This window comes from Zosterops lateralis (genome assembly GCF_965231275.1).
Source record: "Zosterops lateralis genome assembly, chromosome: 6".
Classification (NCBI taxonomy): Eukaryota; Metazoa; Chordata; class Aves; order Passeriformes; family Zosteropidae; genus Zosterops; species Zosterops lateralis.
In genome coordinates, this window is record NC_139761.1 from 53,185,059 (window position 1) to 53,211,824 (window position 26,766).

The window sequence follows — 26,766 nt, forward strand, 5'->3', positions numbered from 1 at the left end:
CACTGGGGTCCCCGAGGGGCAGGGGACAGCAGGACCTTGGGGTGCTGGGACACCCCCGGGACAGGCACCCAGAGAAATTGGGGGTGGTCCTCAGCCGAGCCCGGGGTGCGGGACACGTGGGGTGACCCTGGGCAGGGGTCCCAGAGGGAGGGGGGGTGTCCCGCGCCCCTTCCTCGGGATTAGGCGGCGCGACGCCGCGGGCGCCGGGCACTGAGAGGCTTTGTCAGCCCCGCGGGTGGGTGCCGCCGTGTCCCGGGAATGCCGTGACCCCCGTGTGCCGACCCCCCGAGCCCCGCGGGCGGCAGCGCCCAGCCGGTGCCAGCCGGGGCCGGGAGCGACGGCCGCCGCAGCTGCGCCGGAGCCGGCGGCGACCTCCCCGCTCCCAAGGCCGCTGGGATTCTGGAAAATGCCTGGAAATGGTGAACCGCCTGCCCTTATATGGCTCCGGCGGGCTGGCGCGCCGCGGCCCCTCTCCCGGCGTGCTGTGCCGGGCCGTGCCGGGATCCTGGGAAAGCGCCGTGGGCTGTGCCTCGCGCCCCGACTCCCGCGCTGGAATGTGCAACGGGGCCGGCCATCCCACGGCGGGGACAAAATCCCACCTCATCCCGCCGGCCCCGGCGGCTCGGCACAACAAACCCGGCCCCTGCCTCAGTTTCCTCCACCGGGGAGTGTCGGGGACCCAGCAGAGCCCCCCGTTCGGCACTCCGGGGGGATTGGCCGTCCTTGTGGCGGGGTTGGCGAGGGTCGGGGGCGTGAAGGTCAGAGCTAATCCCACCCCGAGCGGGCGGCAGCGGGAGGGCTCTGGGTGGGAGGTGATACTGGGGGGTAAGAGGATCAACCCCCCCGATCCCCGGGGCGGGATGACGGTGGCCCACGGGCCAAGGCGAGTGGCCGCGGTGCCGGTGACGTGGGACCGGCGCCGTAATCCCGGTGCTCTGAGCTGATTAGGGTGGCCGGGGGTGGCCTTCGGGGGCGAGCTGCGGTAGCCACAAATCCCCGGGTGTTAGGTGGGGGAGCCCCTGTCTGGTCCCCCAGTGCCACCTGGGGGTCTTCTCTTGTCCCCCCGGCAGGGCGGGACGGGGGTCGGACACTGCCGGGAGGGATGCTCGGGGTCCGCTGTCTCTGGTATCACCGGCTGGGTGTCCCCCTGGGGTCGGGGTGACCCTGGGCCCGGGTGCCCCACGCCTGTAGGGGTGAGGAATTTGGGGGCTGTGGGAGCTGCTCCCCAAATCACCCAGATCCGGGTGCCCAGGGGGTGCCCCGTGGCAGGGTCGGATGTGCCGGCACCTGGGGTGCTGTGGCACCACTGGGGACATGGACCTGAACCCCACTTAGGAGGCACCGCGGTGACGTTTTGGGGGGCTCCTCCGTGCTTGGGGAAGCCCCGGGGAGGGCGGTGTCTGCACGGCGGCCACGCTGCACGGTGGGTGTGGGGAAGCTCCGGCGGGAACCGGCCGGACCGGTTGGGTGCGGGCACCGGGGGTGCCGGGGGGCTCGGGCGGCCACGCCGCCGGCACAGCACGTGGCACAGCTCAAGGTCACTGTCCCCAGGGCCACCCGCTGCGGTGACCAGGCTCAGTGGCCTCGACACTCCCACACGCTTTGCCGCTGGCCGCTGTTTTCCGGGTGTCCCAACCGTGTTTGTGTCACTGAGCGGTTTTCAGCGGCACGGGAGGATCCCGGTGGCACTGGTGGTCCGGAAGGGCGAGCCGGCGCTGAGCTCACCTGGAAAGTGTCCCGCGGGTGCGGCGGTGACGCATGGCTCTGGTGGGTGGGGGCAGAGGTGCTCATCCCACCTGGCCCCAGCACGGTCCCTGGGTCGAGGATGAGGAAAAGGGGCTGAATTCCCAAGTCTCAGCATTGGTGGGCTGTGCAGAGACTCTGTTGTGCTGTACCCAGGGATTTTTGGGGCTGGGGGATGCTAGCACCTCTTAGCATAGAGGGTTTGGCCATCAGGGCTCTTCATCAGGGTCACCCCTCCTTGGTGCCACATGCCAAGCATATTTGGGTGCTCTCTGCACCCCCTAACCCGCCATTCTCCCCCCAGAGCCGCCCTGTGCCCCACTGGTGCCGGGGGATGCCGGGATGCCGGTTCCCGCATGCCCAGAGCGCCCTGCCCTGAGCCTGGAGCCCGGCTGTGCCATGGAGGATCCACCCGGCACCAGGACCGAGGTGTGGGCCGAGGGGCTCCACAACGCCAACAACAATGCTTCCCCGGGGGGGTGGTCAGGTGCCCGCGGTGGGCACCCCCTGGCAGCTTTTGGGAGCCCCGGGGCCAAGCCCAGCTACCTGGACCGCGTGGTGCAGGAGATCGTGGAGTCAGAGCGCACCTACGCCCGTGACCTGCGCAGCATCGTGGAGGTGGGTGCCAGGGGACACCTGGGGGCACACCCCTTAGACACTGTTTGGGGCTGTAGGGGTGCAATGATGCCACCGTGGGTGCCTGGCAGGGTTACCTGGGCAAGATCATCGACGTGGAGGAGCCGGTGCTGCGGCCGGAGCAGGTCAGCGCGCTCTTCGGGAACATCGAGGACATCTACGAGCTCAGCAGGTGGGGGAGCCGGTGCCACTGGGATGTGACAGGGGCACGACCCTGTCCTGGAGGTGTGTGGGGAGCTGTGGTCACCCTGTCCTCCCTGTGCCCCCCAGCACCCTCCTGCAAAACCTGGAGAGCTGCGCCAATGACCCCGTGGCTGTGGCCGTGTGCTTCGTCACCCGGGTAAGGGCCAGCAAAGTGGGGGGTACAGGGAGCCCTGTGGGGACACCAGGGGGGACACGTGGTCATACCAGGCTCTCACTGTGTTCCCCTTACCCGCAGAGCCAGGAATTTGCCATCTACACCCAGTACTGCAACAACTACCCCAGGTGGGTAGGGGACACAGTTGGGTGAGCAGGGAGGTGGGCAGGGGGCACAGGGGTGGGCAGGGATCTGAGCCCCGTCCCTGCCCGCAGCTCGGTGGCGGCACTGACTGAGTGCATGAGGAGCAAGGTCCAGGCACGGTTCCTGCGGGAATGCCAGGAGCGGCTGCGCCATGCACTGCCCCTCGGGGCCTACCTGCTTAAGCCTGTCCAGAGGATCCTCAAGTACCACCTGCTGCTCCAGGTGAGTGGCTGGTGCCTGGCACGGCATGGCGTGGGCACCTGCCGTGGCATGAGCGCCTGGCACACCCTAGGGTGACACAGGGAGGGGCTACGGGCATCTGGCCTAGCCTCGGTACCAGAGGTGGCACAGGGACACGGCTTAGGTGCCTGGAGCAGCCCAGGCACCTGGCACGGCACATTCCCATGTCCTGCTGCCACGTGCTGTGCCCAGGAGATCGCCAGGCACTTTGAGCACAAGGCAGGGGAGGACTACGAGCTGGTGCTGGAGGCCATTGACACCATGACCTGCGTGGCCTGGTACATCAATGACATGAAGCGCAAGCACGAGCACGCCATCCGCCAGCAGGTGGGTACCGGGGGGACACCAGGGACACACCGCAGGGGCGGTGGGTGGCACCAGGTGACACGGGATGGGCAGTGTGGCAGGGGTGCTGATGCCCCTGTCTCCGTGTCTGTGCAGGAGATCCAGTCACTGCTGCTGGGCTGGAAGGGGCCGGACCTGACAAGCTATGGGGAGCTGGTGCTGGAGGGCACATTTCGGACACAGCGGGTGCGCCACGACCGTGCCCTCTTCCTCTTTGACAAGGCCCTGCTCATCACCAAGCGCCGTGGCGACCACTACGTCTACAAGAGCCACATCCCGGTGCGGGATAAGGATAGGAGACTGTGAGGGCGACAGGGGTGGGGAGCCCACTGGGTGCTAGGGACTCCTGTGGATGCCTGGGATGGAGGAACAGGGTGGGTGCCAGGAATCCCAGTGGGTGCTGGGGTTGGGGGAACTGGGGAATGCTGGGAATGGGGGAGCCCAGTGGGTGCCAGAGACCCTGGTGGGTGCTAGGGTGGGAAGTTCCAGGGATGCTGATGCCTCTCCTGGCAGTGCTCCTCACTGATGCTGATTGAGAGCACGCGGGACTCACTGTGCTTCAGCCTGGCACACTACAAGCACGGCAAGCAGCAGTACAGCCTGCAGGTAGGGGGGCATGCGGTGGAGGGCACCCTGGGGACCCCCTGGGACCCCCTGCCTGACCCAACCACCCTCCCTGTGCTCCTCAGGCCAAGAGCGTGGAGGAGAAGCGCCTGTGGACTCACCACATCAAGCGGCTCATCCTGGAGAACCACCATGCCACCATCCCCCAAAAGGTGAGTATGGTGGGGTGAGCACCTCAGTGACACCAGGGACCCCATGGCACAGCAAGGGAGGGGCAGCTGTACCCCACCTTTGCCCCATTTCTCTCCATCCTCCCTCTACCCAGGCTAAGGAAGCCATCCTGGAGATGGACCTATTCTGTAAGTGCCACCAGTGCTCTACCATTCCCTCTCTGCCTTAATCTGTTCCCCCTCATTTTCCCTGGTGTCACTCCCTGCCCCCACAGACCCCCCACGCCTGCCCCGCTGCAGCCCTGAGCGCCTGAAGAAGAGCTGGTCCTGCCAGCCCCTGGCTGACGCTGTCACCGAGCCACTCCAGGGACGCCGGCAGTCTGGTGAGAGCCACATGTCACCAGTGTTCCTGCTGTCCCATGTGTTCCCACCACGCCACCCCACTGTCACCCCTTCACCAGGGCCAAGCTGTGGCTGGGTGACACCAATGCCCCTAGGGAGGGTGGCACTAGGTGCTGATGGTGCCCCTGTCCCTTTTCCCACAGAGCCCTTCCAGCACCAGGGGCACATGGAGACACTGCTGGAGCGGCTGCAGGGACACGGGGGGCGCAGGCAGTCGACTGAGGACAATGGACGAGATCAGGGGGTTCAGGGTGCTGAGGAGTTGGGGGACATGGGGCTGAAGCCACTGTCACCTCTCCTCCCCCCAGAGCCCACCAAGCACAACCTGTGGCACCTGAGTGAGCAAGGTGAGCTGGCACGACCGCAGCACTGGTGCGGCAGATGGAGGGGTGGCTGGGGGCTGTGGGGGGAATTTTGGGTGATCCCTCCACTAATCTCTGTTTTTCTCTATCCTGGCTGGCAGGGCTGAAGGTAAGGCCGGGTGTGGTGGGTTGGGGTGCCCAGTGCCTCCAGCCCTGGCACGGGGTCACGGGGTGCTGAGGCCGGGGCTCACCCCCACACAGAACACTGGCAGCGATGGGGCGCTCCTGGAAGTGGGGGAGCCACCCCAGCACCCCAGAGCCTGGGCAGCAGCTGAGGGCATGGTGGTGGAGGAAGAGGAGGAGGAGGAAGAGGAGGCTTTGGGCAAGGACTTCCAGGAGGAGCTGCCAGGGACTGGAGATCTGCTGTTGGAGCCCCAGGAGGAGCAGGTACATGCACCAGCCCTTCAAACACCAGGGAGGGCATGCAGAGCACCCAAAATCGCTTCTGGGGCACTCCCACATCACTCCAGGGTGCCCCATGTTGCTCCCAGTGCCCCCTCCCAGGGCCCCATGGCTTGGCTGGGATTTATCCTGCTTGGAGCACCTGGGTCACCCCCCAGCTCATGATTCCCCACGTTTATCTCGCCCAGGCCGGGGGACACCTATGGGTGCCGGAGGGACCCAAGCGGCCAAGCAGCTGGGGGCCGGGGAGCTGTGAGAAGGTCAGTGCAAGCCCCCGGCCCTCAATGGGGGCTGCTCAGGGACCCAGCACCCACTCCCCTAACAGCAGTGCTGGGGAGCACCCCAAGGTCCCCAAATCCCCGTCCCTGCTGGAGACCCTGGCGCTGCCCAGTGGGGACAGGGAACCGGAGCGCTCTGCGGAGGATTTGCAGGTGCTGAGCAGTGAGGAAGAGGAGGAGGAGGAGGAAGAGGGGGAAGGATCCGCCAGCATCCTGCCGCCCTCAGTGCTGGACCAGGCCAGTGTCATCGCAGAGCGGTTTGGTGGCGGCAGCAGCTTGTCCCGAAGGAGCAGCCTGGCGCTGGAGGGACCTCTGGGACGCACCCCTAGCCATGGTGGCAGCACCCTCAGCCTGGATGGGGCCCCCCTGCTCGAATCCGGGGAGCCTGGGGAGTCCCGCAGTGCCATCCCCTCGCCCGAACCCTTCACCAAAGCCCGCCGGGAATCGCTGCTCTCCAACCGGGACCGCTTGCTCCTTGACAAGATCAAGAGCTACTATGGCCACGCTGAGAACCGCGATGCTGGTTTTGGGGTGCGCCGCCGTGAGAGCCTCTCCTTCATCCCCAAGGGGCTGGTGCGGAGCTCCGTGTGCCGCCTCAATGGGCTCCCACGGCCCCCCGACAGCCCTGGGCCCCCCGACAGCCCTGAGCCCCCCACCCAGCCTGAGGCACCAGAGCCGTGCAAGGAGAACGGGGCGCAGCCCCAGGAGCCGCTGCTCATCGTGGAGGAGGATGATGTGGGCACCGCGGTGTCACCCCCGGGGCCACCCCCGCAGCTGCTGCTGACACCCCCTCACCTGGGCACCAAGGTGTACCAGCTGGCGCGGCAGTACAGCCTCCGCATCAAGAGCCGCCGCGGCGGCCCCCGCCGCCCCCCGCTGCCGCTGCAGGAGGACGGGGACCCCGCCCCCAGCACCCCTTCGCTGGCTGTGCCGCGGGACGAGGCGCCGGCGGCATCTCCGTCCCCGCGTGCCCCCCGCAGCCCCTCGAGCCCCGTGGGCGCGGAGCCCTTTGCCTGGCCCGACGTGCGGGAGCTCCGTGCCCGTTTCGGTGCCCCGCGGCCGCCGCCGGTGAGCCGCAGCCGCTCGGCGCCCGAGGGTCCCGGCCGCGGTGGGCGCCCGGCGGGGAAGGAGCGGGGCGGCGTCCGGAGCCGCAGCGCCGAGGCCAACGGGGGCTCCGACGCCCCGAGCCCGGCGCCCGCGCGGTACAGCAGCGACGGGGCGCTGTGGGTGGCGGCCGAAGCCCCTCTGGGCCCCGGACAGCGGGTGCTGGTGCTGGAGCGGCTGCCGGAGCCCCCGGCCTACGTGCAGATCCGCTCGCCCACCACGCGGGAGAAGATCTGCCTGAAGGCGGTGGTGGAGCGCTGCAAAGCCTACCAGGCGTCCGAGGAGTACCGGCGGCGCTGCCCCGAGCCCCCCGGCAGTCCCGAGCCGCTGCGCCACGGCCTCGTCAGGGACCTGCGGCAGAAGTTTCAGACCCTCGATGCTGCCAGCTAGGGGCAGGGACCGGTAGAAGGGGTGTCCTGTCGACCTCCACGGGAAGGAGCCCCCCGTGGACCTCCAACCTTCCGGGGAAAAGGAGCACCAAATGGACCACCAACTTACCTGGAAGAAGGGGCACCCCATGGTCCCCCAGGCTGTTCGAAGAAGGAGTCTTTGGGAACTTACAATCTGCCCAGGGGAAGGGGCATCCCCATGGACCTCCAGCTCTCCTGGAAGAAGGAGAACCCCATGGACACCCACCTTGTCCAGAAGGGGAACCCCATGGACCCCCGACCTACCTTGAAGAAGGGGCACCCCATGGCCTCCCAGCCCACAGGAAAAAGGGCACCCCATGGACTGCCCCAACCCACCTGGCAGAAATAGCACCCTGGGGACTCCCAACCTGCTCTGCACAAAGGACACCCCCTGTTCTCTCTGCCCACAGGACCAGGGGCACCCTAAGAACCTCCCACTACAACCACCAGAGGCCACCCGTGCCCTGCAAGCACCCAGCATTGCACCCTGCTTGCTTTCAGATCTTTATTAGAAAAAAAACCCAAACTGAACCCAAAGTTCCTCTGTGGTTGCCCACCCCCCCTCCAGGGTGTCTCGGCCCAGCTGTGGGGTGCAGCAGGCCCCCCCACCCCGGCTGGGGGGGGCACGGGATGGGGAGTGCCAGAGAGGGGCCCCCATGGGCTGACGCTCTTTGGTTGGTGCCTGTGGGGGCCAGGGGGTCCCCCCTCTGCACCCACACGCTGTGGGGGGGGGAGGTTATGGCTTTGGGGGGCACCCAGGCACCCCCCGTACGGGTGCTGTGGGGGGTCCATGCACACCTGTGGGGTGCACACCTGTGCCGTGCGTGGGGAGGGGGGCCGGGGGTGCACCTGCATGCGGGGACACACGTGTGCAGACGTGTGCGTGCAGGGACACGTATGGGCACGGGGGGCACACGCCTGGGGGGCACCTGCGGCCGCCTCCGCGCAGGGGTGTGCCTGAAGCGTGTAAATGTATGTATATATATAAATACAAATATATATATATACACTGTGCACACAGACACGTGTGCTCGTGGCGGGGGGGCTGGAGGGCTCCTGCCCACGCGTGACCCCCGCATGCCCCTCTAGACCTGCTGGCGCCTGTACAGGCACCGCACACGCGTGTCCTTACGTACGCGTGGCCCCGCTGGCGTGACCTGGGGTGTCATCCCCCCCCTGCCATCCAGGGGCGTTATTTCTTTTTTGGGAAGAAGCTGAAGCGTTTCTCCTTGTCCTTGCGGGGCAGGGAAGCTTCGGGGGGGGCCGGGGGTATGGGCAGGGGGAGGCTCTGCACCTTCCCACGGCTGCCCCGACACTCTGTGATGGCTGCGCTCAGCCCCTGCAGCCAGGCCTGCAGCTCCTCCTGTGGGCACAGTAGGGTGGTCAGGGGGGGCTTCCCTGGCCCCTCAGCAGTGTCCCAGCCAACCCTAGGGCCCCCTGGGTGGTGCCAGTTGCTCCAAGTCTTCCACAGGCACCCATGCTCCTTGGGCACTGCCAGCCCCTCATCGTGCCCTCATGGCACCCCTGGCCATCCCCTTCCCCTCTGAGATTGCTGGTCACTGCTGACCACGCCCCCCAGCCATCCGTGTGTACCCTGGTCACTGCTGGCCAGCACGTCCCTGGACAACTACAAGCCACCCCATATATCCTTGGACACCACTGGTGTCCCCCTGGGAAACAACCAGCCACCACCCTGTGTCCCCCTGGACCTCTCTGACCACCCATGTCCCCTTGGGCACTGCTGACCACCATCACCACATCCCCCAGCCACCCTGTGCCCCCTGGGCTCCACCAGCCACCCCATGTCCCCCCAGGCCACCCCTCACCTCATCCTTGCCATGGAACAGCCACTCGCTGCCATTGCTGAGCCTAGGGACAGAGCACAGACACTAGTGCCATGCATGCATGCCCACTGTGCCACCCTGCACAGCGCCGCGCCCTCACCTGAGCTTGAAGACGTGTTTCTTCTTCTTGTAGCCCGTGGGCACCTCGCAGCGGGCGTCCCACAGCCCCAGGGGCTCCTCGCCCTGGCACGGCAGCCCCAGTGCGCGGCTCTTGGCATCCTTGAAGAAGGCGAGCTGGCCGCCCCGCAGGACGCAGTACCGCGTGCTCCACGACCTGCACCAGCACTGTGTCACCCTGGGGACACCGCCCCGCCGGGGACACCGCGCTCGCCGCCACCGCTGCTGTGCCTACCGGTTGGATGCGCGCTTGGTGGCCGCCTCCAGGTCGTGCTTGCGGCCGAGGTAGCCCTCCAGCTGGACGCTGCTGACACGGGCGGGCAGCGTGGCCGGCTCCTCTGGCTCCTCGCGTGGCGGCCGTGGGGTCGGTGACACCGGCTCCTCGTCACCTGTCCTCGGTGCCAGCTGTTGCGAGGCAACAGCGCGGTTATGCCGCAGTGCCGCCCACCCACTGCCACTGATGGACCCGCAGCAAGGTGTTGTCCCCTCCCGTGGTGGCACTGGGCACACAGGTTGCTGTCACCAGTGGGTCATGGACCTCCCTCTGGTGGCCTGGGGGTGGGTCATCCCCAGGTCTCTGTACCAGTGACCTCACTAGCTCTGGAATGTGGGAACCAGAGAGTGGTTGCATGCCAATGACCCCACCAGTTCCGATGGGTGGGAACTGGTTACGGCTGGGAGGACTGCTCTGCATCCCCATCCCAGATGTGATCCGCCAGTGAGTGCATGGGATCCTGCAGTGAGTCCAGCCCTGGGACCCTCTGTGCAGTGCCAGTGATCCCACCAGATCCAGTGTGTGGGGACTGATGCTTACTGGGAAGATCGCAGTGAGCATCTGGGATGAGATCCAGCCCTGACACTCGGTGCTGTGTCAATGTGTGTGTCACGTGTACAGCTCCAGTGTGCAACTGGTGGATACTGGGAGGACCCCAGTGACTGGTTGGTTGGGACATGGTCCAGCCCTAGGGCCCCTAGATCTCAGTGCCAGTGACCCCACCAGCTCCATTATGTGGGAACCAGCGGGTACTGGCAAGACCCCACAAATCAGCTGGGACCCTCAGCCCAGTGCCAGTGAAGCCACCAGCTCCAGTACACAAAAACTGGTGGCCACTGGGAGGTCCCCAGTGAGCAGCTGGGATATGGGCCAGCCCTGGCACCAGTCTTGGTGCCAGTGTCTCCTCAGATTTGGGGTGATGAGGTTGAACCAAGCTAGATGAGCAGTCCTGGGAGCCACGTCAGTGTTGTTGCCAGCCCAGGCAACATAGGGACAGTGGAAGATCTGGCTGGGGACTGTGGCATCAGTGCCATCATCTCAAGGCAGTGGTGTCTGACGAAGGGGACACCCATCCAGCTGGATGCCACAGGAGGGGCTTGGCCAGGACCCTTGTCCCCAAGGAGCCAAGAAATGCCCATGTCTCCAAGCAGGCAATGATCTTGACCCCAGATGTGTAGTTAGGGATCTTGTCCCCCAGCGAGTGAATGTGATCTTGTTCTGAGGGAGGCAGAAGATGTCCCAGGTAGAGAGGGGTCCTGTCCCCAAGCAGGGAAAAGTGTCTGTGTTCCTGAGCAGGTAAGGACCACCCTGTCCCCAAGGAGCCAGAAGATTCCCATGTCCCCAAGAATGGAGAGCAGGACCCTGTCCCCAAGGAGATGCCCGTGTCCCTGAGTCAGTGGAAATGTTGTTGTCCCCAAGTTCTTGTCCTCAAGGATCCTGTCCCCATGCAGGGGGAAGTGATCTGGTCCCCAGGGATCTGGAGGATGACCATGTTCCTGAGCAGGCTGGCAGTAAGCAGAGAGCACTCCTGTCCCCAAGCAGATGGAAGTAGCCATGTCCCCAAGCAGGCAGAGGATCCTGTTCCTGAGTAGCCAGAAGATGCACATGTCCCTGTGCTGGCAGAAACGATCTTGCCCCGAGGCGCCAGGAGATGCCCATTTCCCCAAGCAGGCAGAAGAGGCAGAAGGGGTTCCTGTCCCCAAGGAGCCAGCAGATGCCCATGTCCCTGAGTAGGCTGGCAGTAAGCAGAGAGGGCTGCTGTCCCCAAGCTGATGAAAGTGGCCACGTCCCCAGGCAGGCAGATATACTCTCCCTGAGTAGCCAGAAGAGCCCCATGTCCCTGATCAGGCACGAATGAGCTTGTTCCCATGTAGGCACTCAAGGATCCTGTCCCCAGGCAGGGGAGAGTGATCTGGTCCCTGAGGAGCCAGGAGATGCCCGTATCCCCAGGCAGGCAGAAGAAGCAGAAGGGGTTCCTGTCCCCAAGCAGGCAGAGCCACAGCCAGCCATCGTGTCCCTGCGCAGGCAGAGCGCGTGGGCAGAGCAGAGAGCTGGCAGCAAGCACAGGGGCTGGCACACGGTGACAATGCCCTGTGGGCGACAATGCCTGCCTCGAAGGGTGACAGTGCTGCGGGCTGTAACGATGCCCCACAGGATGCTGATGCCTTGTAGAGTGACAACATCCCACAGGGCGATGATGCCCCACAGGGTGACAGTGCCCCATGGGGTGACAATGCTCCATACGGTGACTGTGTCTCTTGGAGTGATGATGCTCCATAGGATGATAATGACCCACAGGGTGACAATGCCCTGCAGGGTGACGATGCCCCATACAGCAATGATGTCCCTTGGGGTGAGACAGTGGCCCCAGGGCAGACACTGCAACTCTGGCTGCTGCACAGATCCCAGACACACGCGCCATGGGTGCCACTCCCCATGTCACCCTAGGAGTTGGGGCAAAGGGGACGTGCAGTACCCCTCTGCCCGCCTGGCCTTTTTGGGGTAATTAAACATTTATTCAACACAAGGCAAGGACAAGGTGAAGGTTGGGAATGCAGGGATCTGTCAACACAATGAGGTCATGCTCATGAGGGGTGCTAGGAGATGTGGAACATGCAGGGATACTTTTTTTGGTCGTCGGGGAAGGTAAAAGCTAAATTTAAGAACTGACCGGCTCTGGTCCATCCGTAGTGGGCAGCGAAGTGTCCTGTGTGCTCACATCCTTTTTCTCCTCTTCCTCCTCCTCCTCTGACCTGCATAGGGAGACAGCTGGTCAGCATCCCCATCCTAGACGTGACTGCACAGGGATGGAGCTGGCTGCTGCTCTCCTGTCCCCCCGAGGGATGAAAGCCCTGTCAGGGTGAGTCTTGACCTTCATCTCTCCTCTTAATCAGCATCAATTTATTGCTTGGAAAAGGCAAATTGCTAAAAACTCCCTTAATGCTAAAAAACATCCTTAACGGTTTGAGAAGAGGGATGTGGAAACAGTGTCCCTGGTCACATGGAATGATGGTGGCATCCCTTACCCGGCCTCCAGCGCCCCATCCAGATCCAGGCAGTAGTCGGGAGCTTCAGACCGAGTTGTCCCGTCCCGCACCAGGCCCTCACGCAGAGACCGCCCGCCCAGGAGCTCCAGCTGCCAGGCAAGGAGTGAAGGTGTTAAGAGACTGGAGGAGACTGTGGCAGGGCAGGCAGAGGCCTCATCCCGAGCCTTTCTCACCGTTGTCAGCTTCCTGAGGGCGGCAATGCGCTCCTCCCAAGTGGCGGAGGACTTCTCAAAAGCCTCATGCCGCTTGAGCAGCTTCTCCACCGCATCCACCGTCTGACCGTAGTCGCTGCTGGCCAGGTAGGGCTCCTGAGCTATGAGCCACGACTCAGCCACTGAGGCATCGCGGGAGAACTGGCACACCTCCAGCACTGTGGGAGAGATGGGCAGTGCTCAGTCCCTGGACCAGCCACCTCACTGCCTCCAGAACTGCCACACTCCTCCCTGGCACCCCTGGTGCACTCACGCAGCCGCAGCCACTCCCAGCGCTGCTCCCATGTCTCCATCATGGCTTTCCTCTTGTCCACCAGCTCCACCAGCTTTGCCTTGATCTGTGAGAGGATGCTGTTAGGGGGTGGCCCAGATGGCATCACCCCCACCACCCCCCATCCCTGATTCTCTCACCTCTGGTGAGTCCTGGTGTTTGCGCTGCAGGAGCTTCTTGCCCAGATCGATGCAGGTGGTGAAGTTCTTGCCCCGAGCATCCACCTCAGCCTTTATTCCCTGGTGGTATTTCATCAGCAGCTCCACTGAGGAGACATCCCTGAGGACACAGAGGCACCAGGGTCAGTGGTGCCATCAGTTCCATGTCCCATCCCAGGTGGCCACTGGGTGCATGCATACCTGGGTTTCTCCTGTGTCTCAATCTGCCGGACAGTGCTCTCCATCCAGGAGAGCAGATCCCGTGCCATGCTGAAGAAGCGGTGCTTGTCAGCCGTGTCCACCAGCCGTGCTCGGCGCCCGCTGCATGCTTCCAGCAGCTCCTGCAGTGCTCGGGACACCTCCTGCTCCTGCTCCTGGATTCCAGCTGCCTTCTCCCCAGCATAGGCAGTCTGTAGGCGCGCTGCCGTCTCCCGAAACTGCTGCACCTGCACGAACCACAGAACAGCTTGGGTTAGAAGAGACCTCAAAGACCACTGAGCCCAGCCTCCCACCATGGGTAGGGACACCTTCCACAAGACCACAGAGAATGCTGAGTGCTGCCATCCACATCAGGTTGAAGCCTCACCTGTGCCTCCAGCAGCTGGAGATCCCTCTCAAAGACGCTGTGCATGCGGTGGAAAGCGTCCACTGTGCCGGCATCCTCGCCCAGATCCTGGGGCAGTTCCTGGCGCCGGGTGGCAATGAGGGCCAGCAGCTCAGCACCGTCGTAGAAGTATTTGTGGAGGTCATGAGAGGCAGCGAGGAGCTGCATGCGGGTGTCAATCAGCTCCAGGAGGTCAGCCCAGCTCTCATTCAGCCCGTCCTTCCACTCAGCTATGGTGGCCGCTTCGATGTGCCCCGCGTCAATGAGGTCCTCAATGGTCAGGTTCACCCGGTCCACACGTTCCTGCCCCACATTCCCTGTCTCCCGCGCGAACTCACGAAACTTCTCCCGCAGGAGCTGCATGGACGGAAGAGAAGAGTCAAGTCTCCCCCCTCAAGCCACCCGCCGGCACTGCCACATCCACCCCATCACTCTCACCATGACATGGTCCAGATCCTGCCCCATCTCCGGGGAGGAAGCAACCACATCGCGCTCAGCAATCCACTGCTCCAGCTCTTCCACCTCCCGCTTCAGCTGGAAGAGGTTGGACATGTTCTCCAGGCGCCGGCGGCGCTCCTCGGCCGCCTCCTTCAGCCCCGCATAATGCTTGTCCACCTGGCCCTGCAGCCGGATGATCTGCTCCCTGCGTGGCCCCGGCACACAGACACCCAGTTCTCAGCCATGAAAAATTGTCCCCGACCCACCCCTGTTGACATCTGGGGGGGTTGGGGATAAAGGACCCACTTTGTGCTCCCCACATCCCTCTCCGACCACCTCCCTGCCCAACTGGAGCAGCTGACACTGCCAGAGCTCCAGCCAAACCCCCACCCATGCGATGTTGAGGGCATGGGGTCACCCCAAAGGAGCGGGGACACGTGGCATGGCACCTACCCCTCGGGGTGGCCAGCAGAGAGCAGCTGCTGCGCCCTCCCTGCCAGCTCCTTGATGGTTTGTCCATAGTCCTCGATGGACCGCAGCTGCCGGACATGTCTCTTCAGCATCATCAAGCAGCTCTCCTCATCCTATGGCATGGAAAACATTGGTGCCATCAGCACCCATCATGGTTGGGGGACAGGGACTAGGGTCTAGACTCAGCGCCTGCCCTACAGGAATGTCCTGGCTCTGTCTGATGCCACAGGGAGCAATGGTGAGACTGTGGGGCATGGCATGAAATGGGATGGATGGTGTGTAATGGCACGGGAATGACACAAAAGCAGGATACACCTTGGTGTGTCACATGTGGAGGATGTTCAACAGAACAGCATGGCACAGCCTGGGTCAACACTGGACGTCCCAGCAAGGCACGGCCCAGTGCGGCACAGACCCCTCAAACACAGAGCACCACAGGGAATCGCTCCCCACCTTTGGTTTTTCCTCGGGTCCCATGAAGAGCTCCTGCTCGCTGACCCAGGCCTCAGCCTCATCGGCATCCATGTAGTACTGCTGGGCCTCTTCGGCCTCCCGCAGGCGGCGGTGCCGGGCGGCTGCCTCCTCCTGCAGCGTCTCCCACAGCGCCCGCAGCTCCTGTGCCTGTGCCGCCAGCTCTGGGCCTGGCTCCTCACCGCTCCCTGCTGCCTCTCCCCGGCTCAGCACCTCACCCAGGCGGGGGGCATGGCCCGCCAGCTCCTTCTGCAGTGTCTGCAAGCATGAGGGAAGTCACAGTGAGAGTCACCCAGGGGATAGATGCCAAGGGACCACCCAGGATGGTGGCTGTTGCTGCAGTACCCAGGCTCACCTCATTCCTCTTGGTCAGGCGCTGCACGCTTGGGAGGTCAGTGCCGTGATCCGTTGACTTCACCAAGGAAAGCCGCTCCTGCACCCACAGCTGCGGGAAGGAGCACCCACTGAGCCCCCTGCAGCACCCACAGGTGCCCCCAGCCCCCTGGCCCCCACCACAGCAGGGACACTCACCGTTTCATCCTCCAGATCCCTCCCCAGCTGGTACATGGCCTTGGCAGTCTCCAGCTCCTTCCTCTTCCTCTCCAGTGGCTCCAGCAGTTCAAGGACTCGCTGCCGGAGCATCTGCTCCTGTTTGGTGGTATCTGGAACATCCCCAGCACCAGGAGCGCCCTGTCTCCCCAGTTCCTCTAGCTCCTTCATCCACGTTCTCACTTGCTCTTCCAGTCTCTGTCAGGGCAAATCCATGTGAGTTAGGGATCTGAGCTGAGATGGAGAACCCCAGTCCCATTTGGGAACAAACTTCATCGCCTTGGACCTCCTGCCCCTTCCCAAAGGACCCAGTGAGGTGCCAGTACCCACCGTCAACCTCTTCAGCAGCAGGTTGGTGGCGGTGAGGTCCTTGACCTTCTCGGCGTGGCGCAGCTCCTCCTGCGCCCGGCCCAGCCAGCTCTCCAGCTCCCCGTAGCTCCGGGCGTACAGCGCCGAGCGCTCGGCCTCGAACAGCTGCCGGCCCTTGTCCTCGGCAGCGCTGCGCAGCTCGGCCCAGCGCCGGCGCAGCTCCTCCAGCCGCTGCGTCACCACCGAGCTGTACTGCGGCTTGCGTGTGGCCAGCTCCGTCCCCTCCTGTGGCAACAGCAGAGAGGTGGGTGGTCACTGCCGCATGGGGACACCCCACCCATGCAGCAGGCTGGGAGCATTCCAGAGTCCTGGAATCGTTAAGGTTGGAAGACACCTCTCAGGCCATCGAGTCTAACCATTCCCTCCATAATTGCCACAGCCACCACTAACCCATGTCCCCAAATGCCACATCCGCATGGCTTTTAAATCCCTCCAGGGATGGGGATTCCACCACTGCCATGGGCAGTCTTTGTCAGGGCTGCACAACCCTTTCCCTGAAGAAATTTTCCCTAATAACCAATCAAAACCTCCCCTGGTGCAACTTGAGGCCATTTCCTCTCGTCCTTTCCCTTGTTTCCTGGGAGCAGAGCCCAGCCCCCAGCTGGCTGCACCCTCCCGTCAGGGAGTTGTAGAGAGCAAGAAGGTCCCCCCTGAGCATTCTTTTCTCCAGGCTGAGTCTCCCAGCTCCCTCAGCAATTCCTCCTGCTCCAGACTCTTCCCCAACTCCATTCCCCCTCTCCAGTCATGATGCTGGCACCCACCGCCTCAGTCTTCTCCAGCCAGCTCTGGTTGGGTGCCAGCTCAGCCATGAATGCCTGGTGCTTCTGCCACTTGCTGTGGAGACCACGGGCTTCTCCATAGGAGACATCCTGAGCCATCAGCATCTTCTCATCCACCCAGGCATCAAACTGCAGGGAAGTGGTGTCAGTGCTCAGCCAGTGGGGACCCCCCAGGGATGCCACCAGCCATGCTACATTCCTACCTCACGACAGCTCTGCAGGAAGGTCTGCAGGTCGTGGTTGTCCTGCATCAAACCCGCTGCCTCTTCCACCTTGTCCATGACAGCTCCATGCCTGGCAGGGAACCATGGATGTGCAGCATCAGCCTTGATGCCCACACACTGCCCGCCCACCCACCCACCAGCCCTGTGCCGGACTCACCGCTCCCGGAGAGTTTGGCACTTCTCGGAGATTTTCTCAGCAAAGATGTTTTCCTCAGCCACCAGCTTGGTGCCACCAACCACCACCTCCGGGACCTTCTTGGCATTGCTCTCCACATCAGCACGGAAGTTCTGGAAGCGGTGCAGGGCAGCAGCCGAGCCCTCCAGCGTGGAGGGCAGCTCCAGGTGGGACAGCGTGTACTCCTGAGAGGCACAGCAAGGGATCAGCGCACACTCACCCGTTTTTGGGCTGCCCACGAGCCAAGAGACCCAAAGGACATCTCTTGAGCACCCACCTGCTTGGTGAGGAGGATCTCCGCCTGCTTGGTGTCGCGAAGGAACTCCTGGAAGTTGCGGCACTGGGTGAGGAAGCGCTTCCGAGCCTCTGCCATCTTGCCCAGGGCAGCCCAGCCGTCCTTCACGCCGCCCAGGCGCTGCCGCAGCCCCTCGTATTCGGGGTCCGTCTGTCCCCCCAGCACCCGCTCCCCCGCCTCCGCCAGGGCGGCGAAGGCTCCCGCGTGCTCCTCGGCGTCGCGCCGGGCGGCTTCGTGCCGCTGCAGCATCTCCTCCGCCTCCCCCAGCGACGCCGGCACCTCATCGACGGCAGCCACGGCTTTCTGAGCGCCGAAGAGCCACGCCTGGAAGTCATCCAGGTCCTGCAGGAAACTCCGGAGCTGCCCGGCTTCCCCCAGGGACGCTGCGCGCTCTGCCAGGGCCGCCTGCAGCTCGTCCCAGGCGGAGGTGGCCACCGCCAGCTTCTGGGCCACCTCGGTGGCCGCCTCGGGCCGCTCCTCGGCCAGGCGCTCGGCTTGGGAGCGCAGCCCGGCCAGGCGGTCCTGGGCCACCGCCAGCTCCCGTTCGATGCCGTACAGCTTGCGCTGCGTGGCCAGGACGCCGGCCAGGTCGCGGCCCAGCTCGGCCGTGGCCTCCACCGCCCGGGCTTTGCTCCGCAGCCATTTCTGGGTCTCCTCCGCCTCCAGGTTGTAGTTGAGGAGGCGCAGTGCCGAGCCCACGGCCCGCTGGCGCTCCGACACCAGCTCCCGGAACCGGCCCCACCTGCGGGACAGAGGTGGGGATGGCGGGGCAGGCACTGAGGCGCTGTCACCGCGTCCCCGCCCGCCCGGCACCGCCCGGCGCGTACCTGTCGTTGAGCTGCTCCCGGCACTGCCGGACCTGGGGGCTGCGGGGGTGCCCGCTGGCCAGGAGCCCGTCGGCCGCCTGGTTGACTGCGGCGATCTGGGACGCCACGGTGTCCATGTCTTTCTCCAGCCCGTCCAACCTGCGGGAAGGTCCAGGCTTGGAACGAGCACCAACTCAGGAAAGGGAACAGCAGCACCGCCACGGCGGGGGCTCCTTCCTACCTGCGCTGCGTCACGTCCAGGTCCTCCAGCGCCTGCGGCACCTCCAGCTCTGCCAGCCAGGTCTCCTTGGAGCCCATCCAGACATGGCAGGCGTCGCTCTCCCCGAAAACGGTGTAGAGGTTGAGGGCATCCTGCAGCTGGCGGCCGCGGCGCTCGGCCAGGGCAGTCGCCTCGGCGTGCAGCTCCCGCAGGGCGGACAGCCGGCTCTGCGCCTCGGGGCCGGCGCGCAGCTCCGCCGGGAAGCCCTCGGCCTGCTGACACAGCCTGTCCAGCTGCTCCCGGGCGGCCGCCAGCTCGTCCAGCAGCTCCTGGTGCTGCCGCAGCAGGACGAGGGTGCGGGATTCGTCCTGGCCCAGCTCCTCGGTGGCCGCCCGCCGGCGGGCATCCTGCAGCCCCTCCGCCAGCTCCTCCACCTCCGCCTGGAACTGGAAGAAGCCCTCGGCTTCCCGCAAGCCGCGCCGTCGGAAGGCCGCCAGCTCCTCCAGCTGCGCCCACAGCGCCCGCACGGCCGCCCCCCGCTCCCGCAGGCGCTCGGCCGCCCGGCCCGCGGCCGCCAGCCCCTCGCCCACCGCCAGCGTCTGCTCCAGCCGCCCGCCCCGGCTCCGCATCTCCGCCTCGAAGGCGGCGTGCCGGCGCTGGAGCAGCAGCACGCCCGGTAGGTCCTTCCCGAAGTCCAGGGAGGAGTAGAGCTGCTCCTGCTCCTTGATCCAGCTCTCTGCCTCGTCCAGCTCCCACAGGCAGGTCCAGAGGGAGCGGGATTGCTCCAGCAAGGCTCTCCTCCGCGCTGCCAGTACCTGCAGCTCTCGCCGGCACATCTCCAGGTGACTCACGCGGTCCTGGATGACTTTGGGGTCGCAGGGACGATAGCCTGGGCAGGGAGCAGGGTGGAAGCTCGTCAGTACAGTGTCCTGCTTTCCCTTGGCCATGCCAGGGGTGCAGGGGTGTCCTGGCACACCTACCCTCAGCCTCAGCAAAGCGGAGGGCGGCAGCGCTGATGGCCCGGGTCTTCTCTGCCTGCACAGCCATGTCGGCCTCCAGCAGACGGTGGGTCTGCAGCAGCTCCTCTGCTTCCAGAAGGTGCTTCCCAGATTCAGGAGATGCCAGCTTCACCTGCAGAAGACCCTCAGCCATTACCCACTGACACCCAAAACTCAGCACCAGCATCCCGACATCTCCCTCCCCAGTGAACTCCCACCAACACCTGGTGGGACAAAGACACCTCACCCATGGTGACACCCAATGTCCCCAGCTCACCTTGACCTCATCCATCCAGTCGATGCAATGGAGCATCTCCTGGAAGAGGTGCTGCAGGGTGAGGTTCATCTCCAGGCGCTGGCGCCGGGCAGCCAGCAGCTCCAGGAGCTGCTCCCAGAGCCGCAGGATGTTGTCCTTCCGCCCGTTGATGCGTTGGATGTCGTGGTAGCCCTCCAGCTCCAGCTCCTTGGCCACCGCCTCAATGGCCTGCACCCTCTCCCTGTAGGCAGCTGTGTCTGTCTCGATGGCCTCGTGCTTCTTCTTGGCTGCCTCCACCGCTGCCAGGTCCTGCCCAAAGTTGTCCTGCCCCGGCACAGAGCCCGTGGTGAGGCTCTGGTGAGCTCCCCAGGGTGGGGGTCCCCGGGGCGGGTGGTCCCCCTCCTCACCTGGGCCACCAGGCGCTGGTTCTCGCTCAGCCAGGCCTCCCGCATGGCCGCTTTGCGGTCAAAGCGCCGTGCCAGCTGCTCCAGCTTCTCCTGACGGATCAGCTCATTGCGCAGCGCCAGCTCCCGCTCGTGCTCTGCTTTCTCCAGCTGCTCCCAGGCCTGGGGGAAGGCGGCACTGGACAGGTGGCACCTGTATCCCACGTCTCCCCTCCCACCCGTGTCTTGTTCTGCTGGTGAACCCCAGCATCTCCCCCAGGTGGAGGAACACAACCTGCCATGGGATGGATCCTGTCCCAGTGTGGATTCAGCATGTCCTGAGATGGACCTGAACTCCCTCAGGAGATGGACTTAACCTGCTCCAGGACCCATCCCAGCCTGCCCAAGGACCTGAACTGCTTGGGGTTGAACCCACTCTGCCTCAGGAGAGGAATTCAGTTTCCCCCAGGAGATGGACATGACCTGACCACAGGAGACAGCCCCCAACTATCACAGCAGACAGAACCCATACCCGGTTGATGTCAGAGACCAGGCGCCCCTCGTGTGGGGTGTAGACACGCTGGTTGTTGGCCCTCATCCGTGACTGGATGGTGAAGAGCAGCACCTCCAGGTTGCCCTTCTCCTGAAACCTGTCCCAGAGAGAGCTCAGCACTGGGCACCCTTGGGTGCTCCACACCACTGGGTGGGCATGGGGAGCAGGGGCCTCTTACTTGGGGGGCTTCTCCACGGTGCGGTAGGTGCTGAAGGATTGCAGCTGGTGCTGCACGCCGGCCAGTGAGTTGGCAAAGCTGCGGCTGTTGAGGGAGGCAATGGTCTGCTCAATCCATGTGAGCAGGTCAGATGCCAGCCCCCCATAGCCCTCGATCATCCGTTCTGTCTCCTTGGCGTGCTCGATGACCTGCAGCGGGAGCAGGGGTGAGTGTGAGGGGCCGGCACCCCAAGAGAACACCCTGACCACCTCAATGCCATTCCCTACCTTGCCCAGGCGCCTTCCCTCCACCTCCAGCACCTTCATCTTGGAGAAGTAGTGGTAGAAGGCCACCACGTAGGTGATGATGGACTTCTCATCAGGGTTCTCCGTGAACACATCTGCCAGGTGCGAGCGAGAGGCATCACTCCTGACCCAAGCTCAACCCACTACACAGGCCCCACAGCCTTATGAGGTCCCTCCTGTGCCCACCCAGGCCCTCCTTCCATGTATTCACTACACAGGCCCCACAGCCTTATGAGGTCCCTCCTGTCCCCACCCAGGCCCTCCTTCCATGTATTGGGAACCTCTCTGTGCTTCATGGAGCCTGAGAATGTCCCAGGGGAAAATGAGGCAGGAGGACTGACAGCAACTGCCTCACCTTCAGGGTCGAGGAGAGGGGTGATGCCCAGGTGCCGCTCTGCCACGCTGAACGCATGCTCCAGGTTGTGCCGGGCATTGGATTTGGTAAGGTTTTGGAAGTCAACCAGCTCAGGCCTGGAGACAGAGGGCACGAGACAGCTGTGACACACCTGTGGGACATCTCTCAGTCCCACTGCCACCCCAATGCCTGCTACTGTGCTGCCTACCTGTGCCTGTGGATGAGGGCATTGAAGGCCAGCCCATCCTTCCAGCTTGAGGTGAAGTTGGTGACATTCACATGGGGGTACCTGCAATGGGAACAGGGTGTCATTGTCACCTTCTGGACACTCCCGGGCCCTGATGCAGACACATGGGGATCCCACCACCTACCCTGCTGTTTTCATCTGGCACCAGAGCAGAAGTGCATCCCTGGCAGAGCGCGTCTCCCGGCCTTCTTGCGTCTCCACGATGATGTCCTGGATCTGGGGGCAAAAGGACATTCTGGGGTTGTAACAGCAGTTCCATGGAAGATGGCTCCTACTTGGGAAGGAGATATGGAGCAGAGGGATGCCCAAAACCACCTGTCCTCACCTGGAAGCGGAGGATGATGGTCCAGATGAGGCCAAGGACAAGGCGGTGGTTGCCATCCACAATATCATGGGAGCCCATGTTCTCCAGGTGCACCCGCTGCTCCTTCAGGAACTGCAGAGCCTTGTCCACATTCTCCAGGCAGTGGATCCGCATCCGGCCCTTGGTGGGCTTGGGCTGGGGCATAAAAATGCTCAGCACCCTCCCTTCCACACCACGTACCCTGCCCAGGGACACCCCCATGCCCATGCTGCCACCCCAACTCTTGGCCAACGCCAAGAGAGATGGTGTGGCATGGCATGGCAGGCCACAGGTCCCAGCATCTCCATATGGGTGGGATTCCTACCAGAAGCTCTCCTGACAGCACTTCCAGCAGCTTGATGAGCACCCGCCCATCCCGGAGGTCCATGTAGAGGTCCGAGATGCGGCAGGTGACACGAGCCAGGTGCGAGTTCACCCACTTGGTGAAGGTTTTCTTCTGCACGGCCTCCCGCTCATCTGCAGGGACAGCAGGCACGGGGTCACCAACAGTGGGGACAACCCAGGTGGGACTGAGGGGACCTGCCACCCACCTGCCAGGGCTTTGATGCGGGAACGCTCGAAGAGCCGTGCGGAGCTGTTGTCATTGTCCAGCTCATCGTCGGACGCATCCCAGCGGAGATTGATGCGACTGTACTGCTGCTGCAGCTCCAGCTGCTCGTAGTCATTGGCCGAGGTCATGGTCCCAGTGTGCCCCGGCCCGGTGGCCGTTGGCTACCGGTGAGAGGCCCCTGGGGGACAGTGGGACTGTGAGTATCAGTGTGGCCGCAGTGGCTCGCTGGCCCTGCGGCACGTGGGGATTTGCAGCTCAGAATCTCGGGATAAGCTGCTCAGAGGGATTTAGCCTCGCCCCACCCAGGTGTTGGGGGGGCACCTGGCAGCTGCCCGCTCCAGGACCCCCATGCTGAGCCCTGCCAAGCTGTGCTAATTGCTAATTGCTATTTATTGTGCTGCATCCCCACCCATGTCCCTCTGCCAAGCTGAAACCCCAGCACAAGTCCCCAGAGGTGTCCCCCCCAATCCTTGGATGCCCCCAGGGAAGGGGCTGCTCCTCACCCCCACCCTGACCCCTGTGCTGCACAGGGTCTTCGCCAGCACTGGTGGTAGAAAGTGGGTGACAGCTGCCGGCAGGGGGGGGCCACCCACCCCCGGGGACATTTGAGACACAGATAGGACATGGCTGGTATCTAAAAATGCCTCTGAGCAGCTGTCGGTGGCTGCTGGGGCCCCTGAAGGGTGCGAGGAGATGGGCTGGGGCTCCCCACAGCCAGCAGCATGTCCAGGATCTCCCCTGCAGCCCAGAGCTGCACAGAGCCCTCAGTTGTGGGTGCCAGGGGCAACCCTGTGTGCCCCAAATCCCCGCTGTCCCCATGAGCTGTGACAACCCATGGGCCCCCAGGTCCCCCTCAGATGCCCCGGGGATCCCCCAGGTCCTCCTTGGCACGATTATCAGGGCAGCCCAGGCTGTGCCACACCCCAACTCTGCACCCTAATCGGGACGGTGCAGGCAGGGCCTTGGCTTGGACCTGGAGGCACCAGGAGTGTGCAAGGACGTGGAGGAGCGTGCAGGAGTGTGGGCAGCACAGCAAGGACACACAGGAGCACACCAGAGTGTGCAAGTGTGAGGAAGGGCATGGAGAAGGGTGGCAGAGTGTGTACCTGTGAGCCAGGACATGCAGGGACTTGTCACAGCATCCACATGTGAACAAGGACATACAGAAGTGTGACAGAGTGCACCTGTGAGCAAGGACACACAGGGACATGCCAGAGCATGCACAGGTGAACAAGGACAAGTAAAAATGTGCCAGAGTGTGTATGCCTGAGCAAGGACATGCAGGAGCACACCAGAGCGTGCACAGGACACACACAACAGGCACACTAGTGGGTGTGGGGCCATGCAGGTGTGTACCAGAGCAGGCAGGAGGGTGCTGGAGCTGGGCCTGCAGCCCCTCATGCTGTGACTCTGTGCCTCTGCAAGAGCACCCAGCTCGCCCTGACAGGAAAGCCATGTGGGAGACCAAATTTGGGGATTTTGCCCCTAAAACTTCAGGGACTGCCAGCAGGATGGGTGTGCTAAGTTGTGTCGGGTCTCCACAGGACACCTCAGGTCTGACTCTGTCCCTGACAACACGGCAGCGGGGCCATGGCTGCGAGCATCCAAGGAGGAGAAAGAGGAGGAGGAGGAGGAAGAGGGGAAGGAGGAGGAGGAGGAGGAGGAGGAGATGACGCCGAAGGGAGCCACAGCAGGCCCATGGGAGCATTCCGAGCGCGGGCGCTCACCCACCCTTTAAATCTCCCTCCGCCGCACCGGCGCCTTCCGAGCATCCCTCCCTGCCACAGCCACGCCGCCACCAGCACCCGCCACCCGGGAATTGTCATTCCTCCTGCTCAGCGTGCAGAAAGCTGGGAATGCCAGCATGCCGGCCTCACCGCCAGCATCCTGCGGCCGTGGCCCGGGCAGCGTTGCCTTCCCCGGCCAGCGGCTCGGCACGGTGAATCAGCACTTCCCGGTGAGGGGCTGGCACCGTGCCACCACCACGGTCCCCCCACCGGGCATAGGGAATGTCCCCCCACACCCCAAGGGTGGCTGGGGCAGTGATTGGCATCTGGCATCTATGGCCCTCAAACCCGTTCCCTGGCTTATCCCTGACAGGCACAGCATGCTGCCGGAAAGCCCATTTCCAGTGCACAGAAACTCATCAGAATCCCCCAAAACACCCCAAAATTCTGCCCCATCACTGCCACCCAGAGCCTGGACTGTCCCCATCGCTCCACTTCACCAAAACACCTGGATTTAGCGTGTCCCCCATATCCACAAGAAGCCATGCTTTGGTTAGGAAGGGGCAGGAACCAGGGGGCATCCCCCCAGCCCCCCAACTCTCTCCTGCCTGCCAGGTGCAGGGCCGGGAGCAGATGGTCCCTCTCGGCACGGCCGCACGGCACAGCACGGGGCAGCTGGGCATGGGAAGGCACGGCACAGCTCCTCCGGCTGCGATGCCCTGCTCCGGCCAGGGCTCCCCGGCCACACTCCCACCTGCCAGGAGGGTTTGGGCTTCCCCAGGGCCACATGCCGGCCGTGCCAGGACTGTCCCATGTCACCCAAGCCGGTGACACGCACACGTGCTGACACTCCACAGACATTTTTGGCTATAAATAGGCCTCCCCTGCACACGGCGCCAGCCGAGCCCTGCTCCCTTCTTGGAAGCTGCCCCCCCCTGCACCCCAAAATCGCCAGACAATGCCCCAAAACCACATGATAGCAATAAAATAGTCCGTGGGGGGCCATGCTGGCACCCAGCAGGGTTTTCTGAGTCTCCTATGTTTGCCACTGTCTTCCAGGGCGCCCCAATCCCCTGGTTTTGGAGCTGGAGATTTATAAAGGGAAAAGCTGGGAAATCAGGCCTGGGAGACCCCTAGGTTATTGGGGTGAGGGTAAGAATTCTCCCAGCCCAATGCCCACCCGTGAGCACCTTCCTGGCACCGGGACAAGGGGGCCCAAGGGCATGGCACCCCAAAAACCCTTCCCAGTAACTCCAGTTTGCTTAGTTGCTAAAAACTGGGGGACAAAGTGGGTTGGGTGATGTGTCCCACTAAGACCCTCAGGACTCAGCATTTCTACCGTGTCCCAACAGTGCTGGGAGCACCAAGGACCGGTGTGGGGAACCCTCCAGGGGTTGGCACCCCAGAAAAAGTGTCCCCAGGGTGTCCCCACGCTGTCCCCGGGCTGTCCCCTGGGTGTCCCTAGAAAGTCACCGTCACTCGCCCGCCCCGTCCTTCCCGAGAGCAGCCCCGAGGGACATGGGGTGACAGCAGACTCCCCGCCGCAGGGCGAAAAGGGGGTTCGGGCTCCCTGGAGGGCTCTTCACCCCCGCCACCAAACTTTCCTCCGTGCCCACCGTCTCCCCCCAGCACCGCGCCCGGTGTTCGGTGCCGCACCCCCCACCCGCTGTCCCCGGGGCGGGCAGCGCCTGCCGGTGTCCCCCCCCCGCCCCAGCGTGTCCCCGGGGAGCGGCGCCTCCCGCTGTGCCCCGGTCCCTGCCGTGCTCCCCGGAGCGGCGCATCCCGGCGCGGCGGGGTCTCACCTGCGCGGGGCGGCGGGCGGGCGAGCGGCGGCGGCGGCGGCGGGGCCGGTGCGGGAGCGGGGCGGGGGGAGCGGAGCCGCCCTGCACCGCGATATAAATAACATTATCTGGGCGCGCAGGGACATTCCTACCCGGAGCCGGCGGCGCTGCCCGGCCCCGATAGCCCCGCTCCCCCCGGGAGGGCCGGGCCGAGCCGACCGGGCGGGCGGGGACGGGGATGGGCGCAGGGACGGGGACGGGGACGGGCCGCCCGCCCCGCAATGCAGCACAGCGGCGCCCCCCGGCCGCCAGCGCCACCGGCACCGGCAGCAGCAGCACCAGCATCACCGACACCGGCGGCACCGGCACCGGCGGCACCGTTGGCGGCAGCGTCACCGGCGGCGGCACCGGCGGTACCGGCACCCGCAGGCTGCGGAGAGGCGCAGCGCCCGCCGACACCGGCGGGGGTCCCCGGCCATCCATCCCCCCCGGCCAGCCCACGTGTCCCCAGCTCGCCCTGGATGCCCCCCAGCGCATCCCTCAGCTAGCCCTGGGTGTCCTCCACTAGCCCTGTGAGTTCCCCAACGCGTCCCAGGCACCCCACAGTT

The 26,766-nt window shown here is 64.4% G+C and overlaps 2 protein-coding genes across 5 annotated transcripts; one reads left to right on the top strand and one right to left on the bottom strand.

The window, feature by feature from the left end:
* Positions 1 to 1,512: 1,512 nt before the first annotated feature.
* Positions 1,513 to 7,519, top strand: PLEKHG3 (pleckstrin homology and RhoGEF domain containing G3). Its single transcript, XM_083862642.1, has 14 exons — positions 1,513 to 2,361; positions 2,451 to 2,551; positions 2,650 to 2,719; positions 2,819 to 2,865; positions 2,953 to 3,103; positions 3,314 to 3,448; positions 3,563 to 3,745; positions 3,980 to 4,072; positions 4,156 to 4,242; positions 4,356 to 4,389; positions 4,476 to 4,583; positions 4,746 to 4,974; positions 5,066 to 5,351; positions 5,555 to 7,519. Exons 1-14 carry the CDS (start codon positions 2,086 to 2,088, stop codon positions 7,136 to 7,138), a joined length of 3,384 nt encoding a protein of 1,127 aa, XP_083718768.1. The 5' UTR covers positions 1,513 to 2,085; the 3' UTR covers positions 7,139 to 7,519.
* Positions 7,520 to 7,649: 130 nt separating this feature from the next.
* On the bottom strand, positions 7,650 to 26,725 carry LOC310910642 (spectrin beta chain, erythrocytic-like). 4 transcript variants are annotated; one of them, XM_083863515.1, is made up of 37 exons: positions 26,180 to 26,197; positions 23,757 to 23,834; positions 22,631 to 22,828; positions 22,405 to 22,556; positions 22,062 to 22,235; positions 21,861 to 21,952; positions 21,698 to 21,778; positions 21,490 to 21,605; positions 21,117 to 21,229; positions 20,851 to 21,038; positions 20,652 to 20,769; positions 20,144 to 20,302; positions 19,758 to 20,060; positions 19,463 to 19,613; positions 18,504 to 19,371; positions 18,284 to 18,421; positions 17,439 to 18,198; positions 17,144 to 17,346; positions 16,966 to 17,056; positions 16,745 to 16,891; positions 15,945 to 16,208; positions 15,597 to 15,812; positions 15,421 to 15,510; positions 15,048 to 15,323; positions 14,577 to 14,707; positions 14,124 to 14,328; positions 13,668 to 14,042; positions 13,283 to 13,527; positions 13,064 to 13,202; positions 12,906 to 12,990; positions 12,614 to 12,810; positions 12,420 to 12,529; positions 12,065 to 12,146; positions 9,355 to 9,524; positions 9,103 to 9,276; positions 8,985 to 9,027; positions 7,650 to 8,521 (listed from the first exon to the last, which is right to left on the bottom strand). In XM_083863515.1, the coding sequence occupies exons 3-37, from the start codon at positions 22,776 to 22,778 to the stop codon at positions 8,351 to 8,353; spliced, it is 6,975 nt and encodes a 2,324-aa protein (XP_083719641.1). In that variant the 5' UTR covers positions 22,779 to 22,828; positions 23,757 to 23,834; positions 26,180 to 26,197; the 3' UTR covers positions 7,650 to 8,350. The 4 variants fall into 4 exon arrangements, with proteins under 4 accessions (XP_083719641.1, XP_083719640.1, XP_083719642.1 ...); XM_083863514.1 differs by lacking the exon at positions 23,757 to 23,834 and having other exon boundaries at positions 26,180 to 26,725; XM_083863516.1 differs by lacking the exon at positions 26,180 to 26,197 and having other exon boundaries at positions 23,757 to 23,862.
* Between the last annotated feature and the right edge of the window lie 41 nt (positions 26,726 to 26,766).